This window comes from Amborella trichopoda, chromosome 2 (assembly GCF_054954075.1).
Source record: "Amborella trichopoda isolate Santa Cruz 75 chromosome 2, AtrichopodaSantaCruz75HAP2 v2.0, whole genome shotgun sequence".
Taxonomy (NCBI): Eukaryota; Viridiplantae; Streptophyta; class Magnoliopsida; order Amborellales; family Amborellaceae; genus Amborella; species Amborella trichopoda.
Genome location: NC_142337.1, coordinates 3,823,404 through 3,842,386, shown reverse-complemented (window position 1 = coordinate 3,842,386; position 18,983 = coordinate 3,823,404). Strand labels below are relative to the sequence as shown.

The 18,983-nt window shown below is 34.7% G+C and overlaps 1 protein-coding gene across 1 annotated transcript; it reads right to left on the bottom strand.

Moving 5' to 3' along the window:
* Positions 1 to 369: 369 nt before the first annotated feature.
* LOC18435884 (heat shock protein 70 (Hsp 70) family protein) lies at positions 370 to 11,899 on the bottom strand. Its single transcript, XM_006845923.4, has 14 exons — positions 11,118 to 11,899; positions 8,677 to 8,909; positions 6,649 to 6,808; positions 6,106 to 6,351; positions 5,641 to 5,777; positions 4,922 to 5,258; positions 4,571 to 4,732; positions 2,682 to 2,756; positions 2,497 to 2,597; positions 2,343 to 2,412; positions 1,971 to 2,027; positions 1,786 to 1,847; positions 1,056 to 1,128; positions 370 to 914 (listed from the first exon to the last, which is right to left on the bottom strand). The coding sequence occupies exons 1-14, from the start codon at positions 11,883 to 11,885 to the stop codon at positions 696 to 698; spliced, it is 2,700 nt and encodes an 899-aa protein (XP_006845986.1). The 5' UTR covers positions 11,886 to 11,899; the 3' UTR covers positions 370 to 695.
* Between the last annotated feature and the right edge of the window lie 7,084 nt (positions 11,900 to 18,983).

The window sequence follows — 18,983 nt, the reverse complement described above, 5'->3', positions numbered from 1 at the left end:
TTATATTTTATCAAAAAAATTACTTTTTATATTTTTTATAAGTGCACCCCAATGAGAATATAACACATACCAAATTTCATATTCATACAATTTGTATAAAAAAAATTAAAAATAAAATATTATGAGACATCAGATCTAAGATAAAAAAATGAGTGATTCACCTGATCAAAATTGGACGGATAGATGGTAGGAGAAGCACAGATCCCCTATGCGGGGGAAGCATATAAACCTTTCCCAGAGGCTTATGCTGGAGTTGAGTATCAATAACATATATCAGCAGTTGAAGGGTCTCTCTCTGTAAGAAAGCAAAACGACGGGCACTGTATGATGGCATGACAGCTGAGGGCCAAACGAAATAAGCAAATCATGTAAACAAGAAAGAGCCCTATCTCTGTGGGGTAATTCACATTGAACTCCGAATAATGTGGGATAAACCAATCCCTTACATGGGTACATCACAACCCATCATATCAGCAATACAAGAGACAACTTTGAGGTTATTTAATAGGCCATATCCATAAAAAAGATGATTAAAAAATTAGATCTCTAGGACAAGATGAAACGCATTCCCATCCTTGAGGGAATAGGCGCAACTACAAAGCCCTACTGCCTATCAAAACTGTTGGCTGTAGAAGCTACCATGCCCCATCACCACAAGGACACCCCTCCACGCCAAGTTGCAAATCGGGTCCCACTCATAACTCGTCACGGGGATCAGCATCGATATCCGATACATTGTTTTGAGATGAATTTTCAGTTTCTTGGGTTGGTTCAGAATCCGACTGAGAAGGCTTCTCTTCTTTTTGGGTTGAATTTGATGCTTCCTTGTCCTCCACTTTTGCTCTACCAGTTTCCTTCTTTGGGGGTTTATCAATCTTGGGTTTTGGCTTGGGGATTCTATTGACAGCTGCGACCTACATATCAGAGAATAAGAAATGCTATTATGTAATGATTACGTCCAGCAAAACTAGAGAAGGTTATAATACTAAGTTATATATTGATACAGGAATTTCTGTCCAGACTCCAAAGGAAGCATGGGTATGTGTCGAAGTTACCTTGTCTTGAAGTTTTGAAACCTTCTCATAGACTTCTTCTGAATTGAATGCAGGCGCATTGATTGCAGGTGTCCTGAAAAGTTTCCCCATTTGTCTAATTATTTAGAGACTTTCACAGGAGACAATGAATCATTAATAATGTGCACACATAGATGACTGCACAGTGTCAAGGCTCTACTAATTTAAGATAAAAATCATGTTCAAAAAAATTTATGAAAATGTCAAATGTGCAATGGGCCAGGCCTGGGCTAGCCAACCCTGGTCCTAGCCCGGCCTCGGCCCTATGCCTCAGTCCTTATAGGACCGGCCCAAGCCCGCACCAAGCCAAAAAGGCCCTAGCCCTATTTGGATTGACCTAATGGAGAAAAGGGAAAAAAATGGCCGGGCCGGGCAAGGCTCGCCTTGACGCTTCCTAGCACATTTTGTGGCCAAGGCCCTAGTTTTTCATTGCCGGGAAGGGCCACCCAGCCCACTGCCAGCCATGCCACGTGCAGATGTCAAAGTTGCCTTAGGAAAATGTCAAAGTTGCCTTGAATATTAATGCATCTGTAGCTATACAATACACACAAGAAACTAACTCTAGAGAAACTCCTCTACACAACATTATCCACATTTGAGGCCATATATTGAGAATTAAAGATTTAAAGTTATATATTGAGAATTAAAGATTTAAAGTTGCCATCATTAGTTAACACATGGATGTAAGAATTCAAGTGAAAGTAAAACGTACGCTTTTTGTTGAGCCTCCTTCTCTTCCAACCACTTCTTGATTTTGTCCGCCTCACCCAAAACCTAGAAAAGGATTATGCATGAGATCATTTCCTCCTATTTGTGCAGGTTTTACATGCATCTGCTAGAGCAAATTATCAAACACAAAGAAAGTTTTCTTTAATCCTGGAGAAGTAGATAACATACCTCATCAATTCTTTCTTTGGGTATCCAAGATTTGTTCTTCTCCCACTCACTTATAATCTGCAACGATTAAAACTTTCAGACATAACTAGATTTTCATTTGCCAGGCACCGCAACACAATTTAAAGTATTGCAATGCAATGGGTGCCAAGCTCTATTATTTAAAGAACAGTATAGATGAAAAGAGGCCAACTCTTTCCATCATGTGGCAATGGAACTGCAACTTTAAACAGGCCAGTACAATGTTAGAACACCTCGCTCACTGCTATAGCAGCATTTTTATTGCACTTTTATACCATTACATGCTTCTTATACCCAGCCTTAAGTATGTTGCATTCACATCTCACAAAGACAACAAATATATGTGTAACTTACCTTTGGGAGCTCGCCCATGTATACTCGAGCAAGTTCAGTTGCTGCAGGTCTTGCACTTAGCTCAGTCAACCTGCAAAAGAGAAACATCTGGGTTGATCGGAAGTGGTTATATGCTCATATGAAGGAACTTGTGCACACTGGCAGAAAGACAAACCTGAAGAATATCGGACCTCCGATAGATTTTAGAGAGTCCAATCTTTCTTGGAATTCATTTGCAGGAGCATCCTCGCCATCAGTGTAGAGCCATTCTTGCACCTAAAGCAATAGATTCAAATGGTGAAGAAAATACCAGCATAAATGAGCTGAAAACTAAAATTCACAAAGAAGACAATAACTTACTTCATCAAGTTTTTCTTTGAAGGATAGACGCTCTTGCTCAGTGGAGATTTTCTCAATGTCTGCAGTGGCATCTAGCTGGCATCAGAAAAAACAAAGGAAATGTCAAGGACATGGTTCAACAAGAGAATCAAAAGGAAGAAGAATGAAGCGATAAGAAACATCACAAAGACTACTTATCACATCACAAGGACTAATATGTCCAACAGATGGAAAACATGTTTAGGTCCTCCACATACATCTGAACCCAAACTAAGGTGACCCAACTCATTAGGCTATGTCTATGAGAAACACAAACAACTCAAAACCTTTGTGTATCCATGTAAAAGACAAACAACCAAGGATGTTTTAGTGAAAAAGGAAATCCACAGTATAATCTAATCCTGTGTAACTATATACAACAGAGTTCATTGACTATAATCTAATCAAAATTGGGGGCTTTTATAGATGACAAAGCTACTAAGACGATTGAACTCCTGATTTCATCGAAAATCAGAGATTTGGGGCTCGATGTTTATAGATTAGCGCTTCATCTGAGTTCGAAAAAAAAGGTTAAGCTCCAACCCAAATTAATAGTTATTTTTTGAATTTTTAAAGCGTTGGGTTGTTTTATATTTCAGACTGAAATTTTCAGTATTATAAAATCATGTTTTTTTTAGTTGCTACTCTGACCCATTATTATGATTTTGTGATTTAATTGGCAGTTGCAGTGAGAAAAGTGGCATTAATTGTGCATTTTTTTTTTGGGTTTTTTTTGGGGTCATTTTTTGTTGGTTTTAGATGGGTTATATTTAGAGATGGAGGAAAAAAACAGGGTAAGCTTTCACGTATTTGTTTTTCAATATTTTTTATGTGGAGAAAAATATTGCATCTTTTTTCATACGAATTGTATTTCTGTGTATTTTTATTGCTTTGATTACTATGAAATTGGATATCTGATGCTCCTTTCTTTTTATTTCTAGCTAAGTGAAATTGGTTTTGTGATTTAGTTGATGCATGTTAATGAAATTTTATTTATGGTTCTTTTCATGTGGGTTCGAACATAAGTTCCAAAATTTAGTCCACCTAAATTAGTCCATTCTCTATGTTGATATGGAAAGTATTTAATGTTTAATGCTACCCAGTATTCAGTTTTTACTTTTTACATTCTAATTATCTTTTGTTATGCTATTTGCAAAACTACGAAGCCTCATATTAATCATTTAGTTTTTTTGCTCATTTACTTCAGACATGTGAGATTCTTCTGTTTATAAAATTTGTGTGTTGACTGTTATTTGTGAAGCTATGACTTAACCAGGCCTTACTCAGATTTTTTGCCTAGTGAACCCTAGTAGCAAGACACAACAGTACCCTGACCCCCCTCACCACTCTCATTACTACTAGCTATTGTTAGTTGGACTTTGTAACTCCATCAATTGAATCAATGTCAAATTATAAATTGTTTTGCATATCTCCATAGTATTCATATATTAATTTATATAAAAAGTTGTTTCAAATTTTGTTTTGTAAGATAAATGTAGGTAATAAGATAGTATACACTTAATCTTTTTTTTATTTTTTTTATTTTTTTTTTATTTTTTTGGGGGCTTTTTGACCCATTTAAAAATAAAATCTACAGGACCGGTTAGTCCAATCCACCGCCCGATTAGTCCGGTTCCGGTTCTAACTGCTCCCGGTCCCATGTCTAGTTAACCATTCCGGTTCGATTTTGCAAACACTAGGCAAGACCCATCAACTATCAAGTCTATAATGCAAGCACTAAGGCTTTTAACCACTGGTGCAAACAAGAAACCATGGATAAACACTAAATGCTAAATGTGGAACTCCAGGTAACCTGGCCATATGGGTAGAAAGGGAGTTGGAACAGTACATTGTGATTTAGTAGCATGTACCTTCTCTTTTGTAGCATATATATATCCTTCGAGGTTATTTTTCAATTCAGCAGTCCTCTTGCGGTCTGCATCTTTCTTGTCCAATGCCGCTAATCCACCAGTTGCTTCTGAAAGATGCTCATTAGAAAGAGATGCTCCAGGACCTGATGTTCTGTCAATTACCTATATTTCACAACAAAGCAGTCAAATGAAATATGTACAGATACCTTATCAGAGAAAAATACAATGATGCAATGGGAGAAACTTCCAGACAAATAATGTGGAATACTGAAAACTTGAACTGCATACATATATTAATACCGATACCAAATAATACTCATGATCTTCAAAGGAGCTATTTCTGAGACCCACCTTCAGTGGAACCCTAAAAGTCCGCTTTTTCAGTTTCTTTTCCATAACGGCTTCAGTATTACTTGGCCCTTCTGTATTAGAAGCATTGTTTATGCCCTCAGTACTCAAATTTTCTTTGACTCCTTCTGAACTGTTCTGAGAGCCTGTTTCAACTTCAAGTGATACATTCGGAGTTGATACTGTGGCATTCTCCATGGTCAAATTCTTCACAGGAACTTCTACCCATTCCGAAACTTCAACGAGAGCATCAGCTCGATCAAGAGAGAGCACCCCACTTCTGCTAAGAGAGAAGTGAAGATTTGCCTTTATAGGAGATGAGAGGTTCCGAGAAGCATACCTGCAATGGATGGGAAGATATATCATTATTTACTGCATGATATGATTCAAAGGGCAGTATGCTACAAATCAATTACCATTGCCCGGTGAAATGGACAGTGATGAAGAGGAAGTGGCTGACCAAAAAACCAGGGCATATCCCCATAGTTGGTTCACACTTTCCTTCTCCATCACTACTCATGACTTCATCAGACAATGATAACCCAAAAGGACCATGCTCGTGATTTCCGAATGCCCATATACTCTCCCTTCTCATCAGGATGGGTTAAAATAAAATGTAAACAGATCAATGAAACAGACTGCAAAAATCAAAAGAGAATAAATCATTGAAAAAGTATTCAATAATCCAAAAATTCTTCATAAAAAAGCAGTATGAATCATACTTTTCACTTGTCTCTGTCAAACCAGAAACATGGTAGTCAGCAAACTTCTCAGATGATATGCCTGGTGGTAATGGATCGGAAGTATCATAACTTAAATAGACTTCAAAGTCTTTGTCATGCTTAATAGACCTGAAAATCTGGATAAGGAATTCAGAGCTCGGGAAGTTAGGATCTTGCAAACTAAGAAGACTGAATCCATTACGAATAATAGGTAAGAATATGTCATTTAACTATGGAAAACCATCGCCATCATGTCCAATGAAACTATGGAGGTGATCAAGAGAGTGGAACCCAACATTGGGTTGACATCCTGTTCTAGTGGAAACTGCATGCTCTTCGTCACTGTCCATAATTTCATATGAAGGTGATGTCCCCAGTCTATCATGGTTTCTTAGTCCACTGGATTCTAGGGTGAGCTTATCGATGTCAAGGATAATTAAAACTTAAGAAAAGGTGATCACTTACTTTACTGGGGATTTTCTTCATCCTTGGTACAATTAGTTGTTTATTAAGTTCATCTGGCAAAAGGCCCAGTCCTTCCAATTCAACCACCAGACCATAAGTAGATCCATCGATCATTCCAAGCTTACGGTTAAGCTTAATTCCATCGCTTAAGTTTGCAGCATGAAGAGCTGCCCCTAGAACTATTGCTTCATCAGCATCAAGATGCCTGTCTAGATCCTTCCTTCCAAGGAACTCCTGAAGCACTGCCTGCAAAAGAACAGAAAAAGGGTCAGAACTGAGCTTTGAATTGTTCAAAGTATCACAAATATAAGAAAAGCAACCTAACTCAATACAAAATATAGTACTGAGAAGGACATTTTTGCAATAACCAGAATAGGAAAGAACTGCTCACGAATGAATTTGTGCTTGGCATGTAGCTTATATCTTATACAATTGACATTTCGTAGTTGAGAGAGAGTAGTAGTAGAAGAAGAAGTATGTTGGCTTTTTAATTTTTGAAAACTACAATAAGTATGCTAACTACAAAGAACTTGAAGCATTGACCTGCACTTTCGGAACACGAGTTGCTCCACCTATGAGCTCTACTGCATATATATCATCAACGTTCAAGCCTGAATGCTTGAGAACTTCTTTAACAGGTGAAAGGGCTCGTTCCCACAAGTCACCACAAAGCTCTTCAAACTTTTCACGAGTTATTGTGCTCCTGGGAGGAAAAAGAATATCAAAAGAATTTTTGACGGCCCTGTCTTGCACCTAGCAACATCCCAGTAGCTACTAAAACAATATAAACAGTAAAGCCTGATAGCATATATTTAACCTTTGTTCACCCAATAAAGGGAATAAGCAACGCTGTGAATGGCCTATGCATGCCTAATACCTATTAGAAAAAATGATTTAAAATTTATTGAAAGAGAAAGTATTACACAATCCTGTAAATAATGGAAAATAATGGCTAATTTGGTCAACACCATCCACTGAACTGCTAGAGGGAGACATAGAGACAAGGTCCCACCATTGGGGTCATGCCATGTCCTGATGTGCCCCGCTCTCTCTACATCACTATCCATCATCTCAATGGATAGTGATGACACAATGGACTGCATTTCTCCAGGGTCCATTCACTTTTTTCACAAGTCTTACTGGGCTTGGGACTCACCAAGCACCAAGCCAAGTCATACTGAACCGAGTTCGCCTAGCATCAACAAGTCTTGGCTATTCAAAGATGAAACCATTGGCTGACTAGATTATGGTGTACTTTCCCTTACCAAAATAAGTCAAGAAAGTAAACTCCTAATACGCCCAATAATAGAAATGTGTACATGGTGAATCAATCCAAGTTATAAAATCCGAATGCATAGGAAGTGTGTGTATAGGAGTCTGTGTTCGCAAAACCGGCCGATCTAACCGGTAACCACCTGGTTAGATTGGAACCGGCCAATGGCCGGTTCCCGTTTTGGGTGATTTTGGTGGTCAACCGATATTTTTAAACTTTAGATATAATATTACTTCAAACTTATATCAAGCATATTACAATGGTTCATTGGGTAGCGTTAACGGTTATATTGTACTTGAATCATGGTTCGATTCTTGCTGCGAGCGTTTTTGCGTTAAGTTATCGTTCATTTAACTTTAGATATAACATGACTTCAAACTAAACGTTAAGTTATCGTTAATTTAACTTTAGATATAACATGACTTCAAACTTGTATCTCCTACGTGAACTTATATCACCTAAATTATGATATTATGATGTAAACTTTACATAGAATATTACTTCAAACTTAAAATAGTTTATTGGTTAGTGTTGATAGTTACATAAATAGTTTATTGGTTAGTGTCGATAGTTACATTGTATGTGGATCATGGTTTGAATCTTGCTTCCAGCGTTTTTTCTTTTAGGTTATCATGCGTTTTTAAAAGAAATGCATATGTATTATATATAACTTAATTTTTTCTTCATTTTTTTTAGTCAAGTCTATTTCTCCTCTATTATTAGACCCACTAATCAATACACCATTTACTATTTGGTTGATTAAAAGAAGGGCCTATAGTATATATAACTTAATTTTTTTTCTTCATTTTTTTAAAAAAAATGAGTTGGTCAAGTTGATTTTTTTTAACACTATTTTAATATTCTTTACATTATGATTAAAAAAAATTTTGGTCAATGATAATTTGATATTTTCCCATCTTTTTCAGAAAATTTTAAAAATAACCTTAGGCACAAATCGATTCGTTAAAATCCATTTTTTTCCATTAATTTTCAACTTCATTTAAGTGTGTTTTGTTTAATCACATTTTTTATATGCTTTTCATATTTTAATAGATTTTTTTTTGTATCTTTTTTTTTTTTTTAACACTTTTTTTATCGTACGGGACTTGCCCAGTTAGAGCGGTTGAATCAGTCGGTTTACCGGTTAGGCCGGTTAAATTGCTTTCGGGCCCATGTCCGGTTAACCGTTCCGATTCGATTTTGCGAACACTGGGAGTACCACGATTTCAACTTCAACAAAAGAAAAAAGAAAAAAAGGATGTAAAAGCTGGCAAGTTTGTTTTAGAGAATCAGCATACCTGAAATCATGATCGTCATATATGGATTCGACTGATATGGGAGCGGCAGTGTTGGCACTTAATATTTCTTTGGTGCGTTTAACCTGCTTCTTGAGTTTAGCCATGGCCTTGGGAGATTTTCTTATATCAATCCCATTTCCAACTTGCTTGTTGAACTCATCAGCAAAATATTCCATCAATCGCTGCTCCATAGTTTGCCCACCAAGGTCAGGAACCCATCTTACATCTTTGACCTGCACCCACATACAATATATGTATAAACCACATGACATTGCAAAGTAAATGGGTAAACTAAGACTGCATTTGAAAAGAGCTTAATATGAGTTCTTTCAAGTGATTTGGTTATCATTGTGTTCGTGGTCAATCCAGCAGTGTCTGCTAGGAGCTTTTGCAATAGAGCGGGTGGTGAAAAACTGAATAACGCCACATCTAAGGAAACACTGAAGAAAATGCGCCAAGGTCTTCTCATTCTAATTGTAGCAATTACAGTTAGTTACAGTAGGACAACCCGCTACCCATGCTCGATTGACATTAAAACCAATGGCAACCAAAGCATAAACATTGTGCATAAAATGAACAAATAGGAAATACTTCAAAAGTAGATATGAAATAGGGAGAAGGAGACAATCTAATCCGATAAATGGTGTAATCAACATTAACCTTCCTCAAGCCTATATATGATTATCCCCAAAAAATAGACCAAAAATGTTTAAGAAATCAACTACTTCCTTAGTGAACATCTCACCCACATTGTGTCAATAAAAGAAAAAAACCAGTTAAAAACAATCCGGCTTACTTAGGAAGCATAACATTAAAAAAAAAAAAAAAAAGGAACAGTCTACTAATGAAAGGAGAAAGCACATTAAATTCGGGTAGACTATGGAGAAACCATACTCCATTGGGGTGTTTTTCCCCCCATTTTTTTGGATAATTCAGAATCCATTGGGTCTTTACTGTTTGAAGTGAAAGATGGTGATGGAAAGAAAGTGTCCTCAGAGGACATAACTGACTCCAATGGCGGGTCCCCCTCTCTCCATCAGCATCCATCATTTCAATCGATTGCGATCGTCCAATGGACACTTTCTTTTTTATGGGACGAGAATTAAGATTAGTGGAGCATGATTTTTCTATAGTTTATTGGATTAGTGGACATCCCCAAATCAAAAAAATCTAAGTTGCATGAATATGGGTATGGTTGTTACTTTTAGATATTGGTACGGGGAGTCAGTTTCTTTATGCCTTAAGAAATAGGATTCAGCCATACGGGAACACACACACATTAGAATCAAGGAGAATCCAAGAATCCAGCAAAGTTATAATAGGAACTCAAGTATTTGACTCTGGTACAGCTAGGCGAAAAATATGGTTAATAAACTATAGGTTTGATGTGAGAGAATCCAGCTGCGTCCATGCTGCACCACGTGTCTAAGTATGCCCAATAGGGGTACAAGCCTAGCGTGAAGAATCTAGGCAGCATATATAAAAATAAAAATGTGCATCATTCCTTTTTACGCCCAGAGAGCGAAGCAATCTTCTGTTCAAGAATAAGCTCAACCAAATAAGTCCTGTTTTCTCGTTTCTATATATGATCATTAGCCTGTTTCCTCACTTGAACCCTAAACGAAAGGAAACTATTTAAAGGAACTACTTAACAATTTGGGGCTGTTTTTGTAATAATCGATCAATCAGCACCACTGTATTCACACCAAAGAGGGTTTTTTCTTTCAATGCTGTTTCTCCTGTAATGTCCTTGTATGGCTCTAAAGATTCTCAAAAGTCAAACAAGCAAAAAAAGGAATAAATTCATAAGAACCTTACATGTGTAAATTGACTGTAATATCTACCAGGCTGAAACATCGGGATAAGGGAAAAAAAGGACCGAAATTTTTAATTGATGACTAGCCAACTTCAGTTTATTTCTTTTCTACTCACAAAACCCAAATATAACTTTCGCTAAGAGTGATTGGACTATTTCAAATTCAATTGACATGAGATCACCTCAAATGTACTTCTCATATGTACTCCAACAAGATTAGATTCGACTTTAACTGACCAGCGAATTCAAACAATATTACATACAAATTCAAGGTAGTGATCAGCAAAATCAAATAAGATTCGATTAAAATTCAAGGAAGTGATCAGAAAACTCAAACTAAATTGGAATACTCAGGTATTAATTCAAAGTAAATGAGAAAAGCGTTTCCAAATAACAGTACGATTCATATCAACAAAAATAATTATCAAGCAAAGTTCGTGACTTCAAGTTCAATGATAGGGTACCAAATTCACAATTAGACCAACCTCTTCGACAATGAGCAGAACTTAGTAATCGTCAACATGATTTTGAGAAATTTTGAATAACTAAAAAAGATTTGAAATTATCCAAATTCCAGAATGCAATCAAATATGCAAATGGTAATTACAAATAAACATTTTCTTACCTGAAACTGGTTAACTGAGACTGTCTTCCCAAACTCCTTCGTATTGTAAGCCGAGAAATACACAAGAGCCGCATAAGTACTGCTCGACCCCATGTCATAAAACACTACATGTCTCGACCCATTTGAGAAATCTTTATCAATCCCATATTGTAGAGCAGCACCCGAATGCTCATTAATCAGTGATAATACATTAATCCCAGCGAGCTGAGCAGCCTGTAATAAACCTTTCCTCTCAGCTTGCCCAAAATATGGTGGCACTGCTATGACCCCATCCTTAATCGATGCTTTCGAATTGAGCTCAGCTAACCCAACACCATATTTCAAAAGCATGGCCAACAATTCTTCAGCTGAATACACAGTGACCCCATCATCGATTCTAATGGCTGCCGCTCCTCTATGATCTTCAACAATATCATAAGGAAGATACATAGCGTTCATTAATTCCTGAACGAATTTGAATGGGCGACCCAGAAAATCGCGAATGTGAGCGAAAACTTTATTGGGGTATCGAGCAATTAGGCCCGAGGCCTCTTCACTCACTAAGCGATCACCAGAGTGGAAGGCTACGAGAGCTGGCGATTTTCGCTTTGACATCTCGTTGATGGCTACGGAGATTGGGGATTGACCAGGCTTTAGGTTCACGACTGCAACCTTCATCCATTCTGAACCTAGATCTATGCTGCAAACCGCTGAATTTGAGGGAGTGGGGTTGGTGCAAAAGAGGAGGAGGAAGAGACCCAAGTGGAGAAAGAGTTTGGCTTGCAGCATTGTTAGAGATGGGCCTCTCTCTCTCTCTCTCAAGTTGCCTGGATTTTTCTCCCTCTGCCTCTGAATGACTGGTTTTTTCTCTCTCTGCCTCTCTGAATTTACCAAGTTTCTACAATCTCTCTCTCTCTAGTTTCCTGGTTTTTTTCTCACTGCCTCTGAATTTACCAGACATTTAACCTTGTACAATCTCTCTCTCTGCCAGGAGTTTTACCCTCTCCAGAAATCTCAATGGAAATTTCGCGGGTCTCTCGCTCAAAAATCTTAATAGTGAGAGAAAGGCATTTGTTTGATGAGTGAGAGGAGGAAAACAATTTATAGTTGAACTTTAATATTAGATGTCCATAAAGCCCTTATCTTCACTGGAAATACCTAAGAAGCAAATATATTTTGTATGAGATTACTTTAGACTTTAGAGAGATGAACTATTTTGTTATTTTACCTTGCAGCCATTCTAGTTCATAATCAACTTTGGCGTTTGAAAGTAAATAAATTATATGGGTCAATATAAAATTATTAAACTATGATACTTATTTTGGTAAATTTTGTATATATTTATTAAGATGAGATTACTTTAGAGATATGCACTATTTGTTATTTTACACATTTGCAGCTGTTCTGATTTATAATCACATTTGGCGTTTAAAATTTAAATAAATTATGTGGGTTAATATAAATTAATTAATCTCTTATAATTATTTTGGTAAAAATTTTATAAATTTACTGAAACAGCCTATAACTTCCACTATTTAAAATCTTATCTTTTCCAGCTATTCCAATTCATGTGCAAATTTTTTATAATTTTTTTAAAAATTAAATTAAATGCTTCATCTCTAATGTGTATTTTAATGAATTTTTAATAGTAAATTTGGTTCTTTCGAGAGTAAATGTACGTTTTTTTTTATCATATTAAATGAATGAAAATTTAATAAAACAAACCTAATGCGTCAATTATCTGACATTTATTATTTTTAAGTGTCTCAACTCATGAACTCATGTATTGTGATGGATTTTGTTAAAGGGGGAAAAATACGATAAGACCACTTTTTTTTAGCACACACAATAAGGCCACAACCACATTTAACTATTAGATATAAAATCGAGCAACCAAAAGCATATCATTGATTAAACTCAAGGCCAAAAAAAATACTTCTTAAGCTTTGCAACACATATGTCATAATCTACCTCCAATAGTTAACACTAATTTTAACATTTTTGTATCATAAATAAAAATGTCTCATAGTATATACTCCTTATCATATCAAAAAATGAGTAAAATATTAGATAGTTCATCATGTAAGTGCACTTTCCCTTAAATTGAAAAAAACAAATTATTTAAAACTCGATAAATACCTATTCATCTTAATGAAAAAAAAAAATAAAGGCAAGACAAAATATTAGCAAATAATATTTTTTGATATGGTATAGCTCAAATGCAACTAAAATACCATTGCTTGTTATTACTTTGGTTCCAGATTTTACTAAATTAGGGTTTCTTAGGGAGATTGAAGGGGGAGGGTATTTTCGGTATTTATGCAATAGTAGGGTTATTTTAATAAATATTGGAAAAACCTTTTTCTCGGGCAATTCCCCACTCAAGCCGTGTACTGGAACTTTCATGAGTGAAAGGAGCCAATGAAATCTACGGACGTGGCATAAATGACAGGTGTCATTTTGCTACTCGCCGTCTGCGTTGTAACCTTCTAGGTTCGGGGGCACTAACTCGTGTATAAGGTGTTAATTAAATATTATTAAATTACGGTGCATTTCAAATCTCATTTGTACATAATTAAATAACAAAAAAAACATTTGTTTCATACAAGCTTGATTGCATTTGTACAACCTGCGGTCTCGAGGTATAAAACATCTATTTTAAAAATGGATGTAAATAAGTGATCCATCTTAAAACAATGGTGGTCTACATGTTTTTTTAATTGGTGAAGTTTGTATAAGGTGTTTCAGTCCCAAAACTCGTATCATAACCTAAAAGTATATTTTTCACCACTATAATGAAATTGAAAGGTCAAAAAATTGTGCAAATCTAGTATATCTATTAGCACAAAAAAATCTTGAAAATTGATAGTTTAGACAATGTGTAATGAAATTCATTTCTTCTCTCCTGTCCATATATATCGTAGATAATCAATTGGAGAATTTTCTAATAACGAAACAACCTATTTCGATAGGTTTTTTAAGTGCACTTTACTTCTACAGTATAAGGTTGACACTTTATATAAATTTTTTCCAAATTATTATTTCTAGTTTTGAAAATCTATTTATTTTTTCCTATTCATGATCTCCATGATAAAGATTAGATATTCTCTAAAAATTAGATTAGGATCAATTTATATTTAAAATATATACTTATTACCAAGCCCACATTTCTATAATCTGCAGGCTGACCGCATGCTAACTGCATCCAAAAAAAAATGAATTTTAAGTTTTTAAAGTAGTGCCAAATAAATTATATGAACTAACTATTTTTAAGATTTTTTATTAGTTATAGATCTACTCGATTAATACTATTACTGAAATTTTAAATTTCCAAAACCAAAATTACATCTGCCGGCAAAATATAAAGGGATGTATTTCTACATGATAAGAATGCCGCCTTATAGAAACCTCACCCCTTTTAAAATGAGCGAGGTTTGGATGAGTCCGTAGACTCGACTCGCATATACATATGCGGTCCTCCACTGAGATGGATTTTAGATCCAAATATTTTTTAGAAATTCATTATCTTAGCTATGATTCTTGAGTCTAAAAAATAAAATAATTTTTTTGAAGTTTTTTAAAAAATTTAAGAAATTTTGCACCTTTCATTTGGGTGCCCTCTCTCGAACCGTCCATCTTAAAATAGATGTTGCATGGGTTAGGGGGTGCATGTGTCCACTTACAACCAACATTTCCTTTAGATCTTACGGTTAATTGGTTGATTCGGGCATGCCTGCATTGATATTTTTTTAAATAAATAAAATAAAATTGTTTCATGCCAGCTAGACCACATAACTTCGTATGCGGTCAAAAAAAGTGTAAAGTGTTCCATCTAAAAACAATAGAAACTAATGGCCCAAATACTTTTTTATTAGAATTATTATTTTAAATTTTTAAAAACTTATTTATTTTTTCATATTCATGATCTCCATGTTAGATATCATGTCTTTAAAAATTAAGTAAAAAAATCCATCTAAAAAATAGATTTATTAATAAGCATGCATTTCCACATGGCCGCATAGAAACCATATCCATAAATAAATCAATTATTTTTTAAAAGAAAACGTTTATACATAGTCGAGGCTATAAACAATCAAATTACAGCCCACCTCAAAAATTTCATTAGAAGGGGTTATTTCGATGCTCAAATATCCTCAAATTGATCATCTCGATATCAAGATGCATGGACTTGAGAAAAAAACGGATTTCAAAATTAGAAATATTGCATCTTATAATTGACCATCAATTTTCAAGATTTTCAAGTTTTCATAGATTTGCTCGATCTACACTTTTTTGAAGCTTTAAATTTTATAATTAAATATGAAAATTATATTTTGAGGCTATCACAAAGATTTCTAATATTGTAACTACATTTTTTTACATTATTTGAAGGTACACTTATTTTGATTGTTTAGAGCTTCAGCTCTATACAAAATGCACCTTTTTACATAGGGCAAGCTTTCTATATTTCCCTAAAACATAAAACTTATATGTTTCCCTATATTCACTCGTCCATTCTGAATGGATGGCCAAGATTGTCCCAATCACAATGTCACGTCTCTGCACTATTTTATTTTAATTTTTTATATATAAATATTTTGACACCAAAATTTGACCATCCAATCCTCTATTAAAGTCGCACTTGTAAAAAATATATAAAAAAAAATATTTCCAATAAAATAAAATAATCAAAATACAAAAGTTTCAAGAGGTATTTTGGTTATTATATTTTATCGAACAATTATTTTTAATATTTATAGGTGCGATGGCAAGTACCAAATTTCATATTCATACAATTTGTATTAAAAATCTAAAAATAGAATACTCTGAAACGGTGAGTGGCTCACTTGATCAAAATTTGATGGTTAGATAGTAGGGGAAGCATACATCTTCTATGTTTGTAGGGGAAGTATGACAACCACTGTCCCAAAACCAGACTTCATTCTTTAAAACCTTGCAGTATTTCATTTGAAAATTTATCAAAATACCCATTAGAGATACATTATTTATTAATTTACAGTTATGATGTGATTTAATTTTAAAATACTCATGAAAATACACATGGTCATGATTTAGAATAGTTGAGCATGTGTAAACTGGCAAATAGTGCAACGCTCATGGGTATTTTAAAAAGGAAAAAATTTATTTAGAGCCAAGGCTCTAAACAATCAAATTAGAGCCTATTTCAAAAATTTCTCTAGAACAGGTTGTTTTGATGACCGTAGATCCTAAAATTGACCATCTCACCATCAAGATGTATGAACATGAGAAAAAAAATGGATCTAAGTTTTAAAAACAGTGCATCTCTTAACGCATTTTTTGATTGTCAATTTTCAAGATTTTCAAGTTTTCATAGGTTTGCTCAATCTACATTATTTTTGAAGTTTTAAATTTTATAATTAAAGATAAACATATATTCTAATGCTATCACAAAGATTTCGAATATTGAAACCACATTTTTCGAAACTATTTGAAGATAAGCATTACTTTAAATGTTTAGAGCCTCGAGTCTATACAAACTGCACCCTTTTAATAATTTATTCCTTTCTATGAAATGTAATTTTCCATAATGGTAATTGTGATATGGTGATGCAAATTGTCATTATTTTATTTGGCATTTTGGATAAGGGCAATGCAATTAAGGCATACCTCTAAATTTTATCATAAATATAATTTTGATATCAACTTTTTTAGGATGGCTTGATAATTGATTTTCTTATCTATCTATAAAATTTTAAACTCTTCGAATGGTTCAAATCAAGTAGATCTATAAACATATGAAATCTTGGAAATGGATGGTCCAATAACATATTGCAAGGTATATTGTTTTGCATACTCGAAATATTTTTTATTTTTTACATTCATACATCTCGATGTCGAGATGACCAATTCGAGTGTTTTCCAACATCCAATATGTAGAAACGAAAAACAATCAATAAAAACTAGAAAGAAGAAACAAACACAAAAGAAAAAGACAAATAAACAAATACAAAAGAAAGAGACAACCAACCACAACATAATGATATATGTAGTTCGGTAATGTGCTTACGTCCACGGGTGATAAAAACTTATTTACTGGTAATGAAAATAAGGTTACAAAAGCTTTTTTCCCTTAACCCTTAACCCTTAATCGTAACAATATATATCGAGTATCAGATAGATGATATAAATTACCGAAATATTATTGTACAAATAAATATAAAGTCCCTAATATATCGAATCCCATATATAGATATATCCGATTTTTTCTTCGGGGGGCCTTCGGCCGTTCAGGCTTTTAACGGCCCTCCAGAATCGTTTTTTTTACTCCGCTTTGACAGATTTATTTCCTCATAATACAAGATATCAATCATCAACTTTTTATGATGAATTTTTGAAGAGCACCTTTAATTCTTCATTTTAAGGTTGCAACCTTATATAAACTTCTTCCTTTGGAAAATCAATTGGGCGAAAGTCAACCAGTGGGTTATTGTAGATTTGTGAATGGGTTGGGAAATGGTAGAAAATAATAAATAAAAATTAGTGAGAATCAGGCCGATCCATTAAGGGACAAGCCTGGGCCAGCCTATAGCTTTCAAGTCGAGCCTAGTTTCGGACAAGGTTTGACCTACATGCCAAGGCCCTAAGCTTGGGCCAGCCTATAGCTTTCAAGTCGGGCCTAGTTTCGGACAAGGTATGACCTACATGCCCTAAAAACTGGGCTCAGTGTGCCTGAAATATTTTATGGGCAAATACATGCTAGCACCGGTCGAGCATATCCATCTTGAAAAATTTTAAGTATATATTACATATTAAAAAATATATATATATCTTGTAAGAGCCAGACTTTTTTTTGGTAGGCCAAGATTGGGAGTCATTATCATATATTTGGGCATGGGGCTACCGTATACTATTTTGGGCAGGTCCACGCCCACCCGACCTAGCCCATGCAGCAAAGCACCCTAAGCCTCACTGATCCCCGATCAAACCAGGCAATTCAGGTTTCACCCAACATTTTTTAAAACATTGATCTCAATCGATCAAACTTAAGGACTAGTTCGCCCCTCTTAGCTTTCCAAAATTAAGGCATGACAGCCACAAAATTTTTGATAGCAAGGTCTAACTATTGGTTGGGCTTTTTGTTATTGCAAAACACTCTCAAACAAGAGTTTTTTGCTCTTGCGATGCACTCTCAAACAATAACTTTTTGTTCTTGCGATAAACTCTCGAACAAGAGCTTTTGATTCATATGCAAAATGCTTTCAGCCAATAGTTTGACCTTGCTATCATTGGCTTTGTTCGTTGCTAGCCTCGCCATGGGCTTTGCTCGCCGCTTGACCCTCATTAAAAAAACAAATTTTATCAAAATACCCATAAAAGACGAACTATTCAAAGATTTACCGTCTTGTAACTATTCCAACTCAAGGCCATATGTGTTTTAATAGGAATTTTGAAATCAAAACAAGAGATGCAAGTAAATAGTTAAAATTGTTGATCTCTTAGGGATAATTTGATAAATTTTTCCTTAAAGAAAATGGAAACTCAAGCCCGCCTTTAGAGGTTAAAAATTAATATTGTAATTTATAATTTTTACCCTTTAAAAGAAAAACTGTATGAGTTGTATATATATATATATTTTTATAAAAGGTCGAGTATTGAAGAAGCTATACCACACCCAAGTGGATATCCTTTGGCTTTTTGGAAGCAACAATTTATAAATACCGTCCATCATATAACATAAAAGCAATAAATCTAAACGATTAAATAGGGGTAATCAAAACACCTATATTTCGTGAGTTAGAGGAACAAAATATGGCAATTTTAAATGGGTGTGGTTTGTATAAGGTTGCAACCTTAAGGCGCACCTTCGAACCTTATCATAAATATAATTGTGGTGTAAATTTTTTT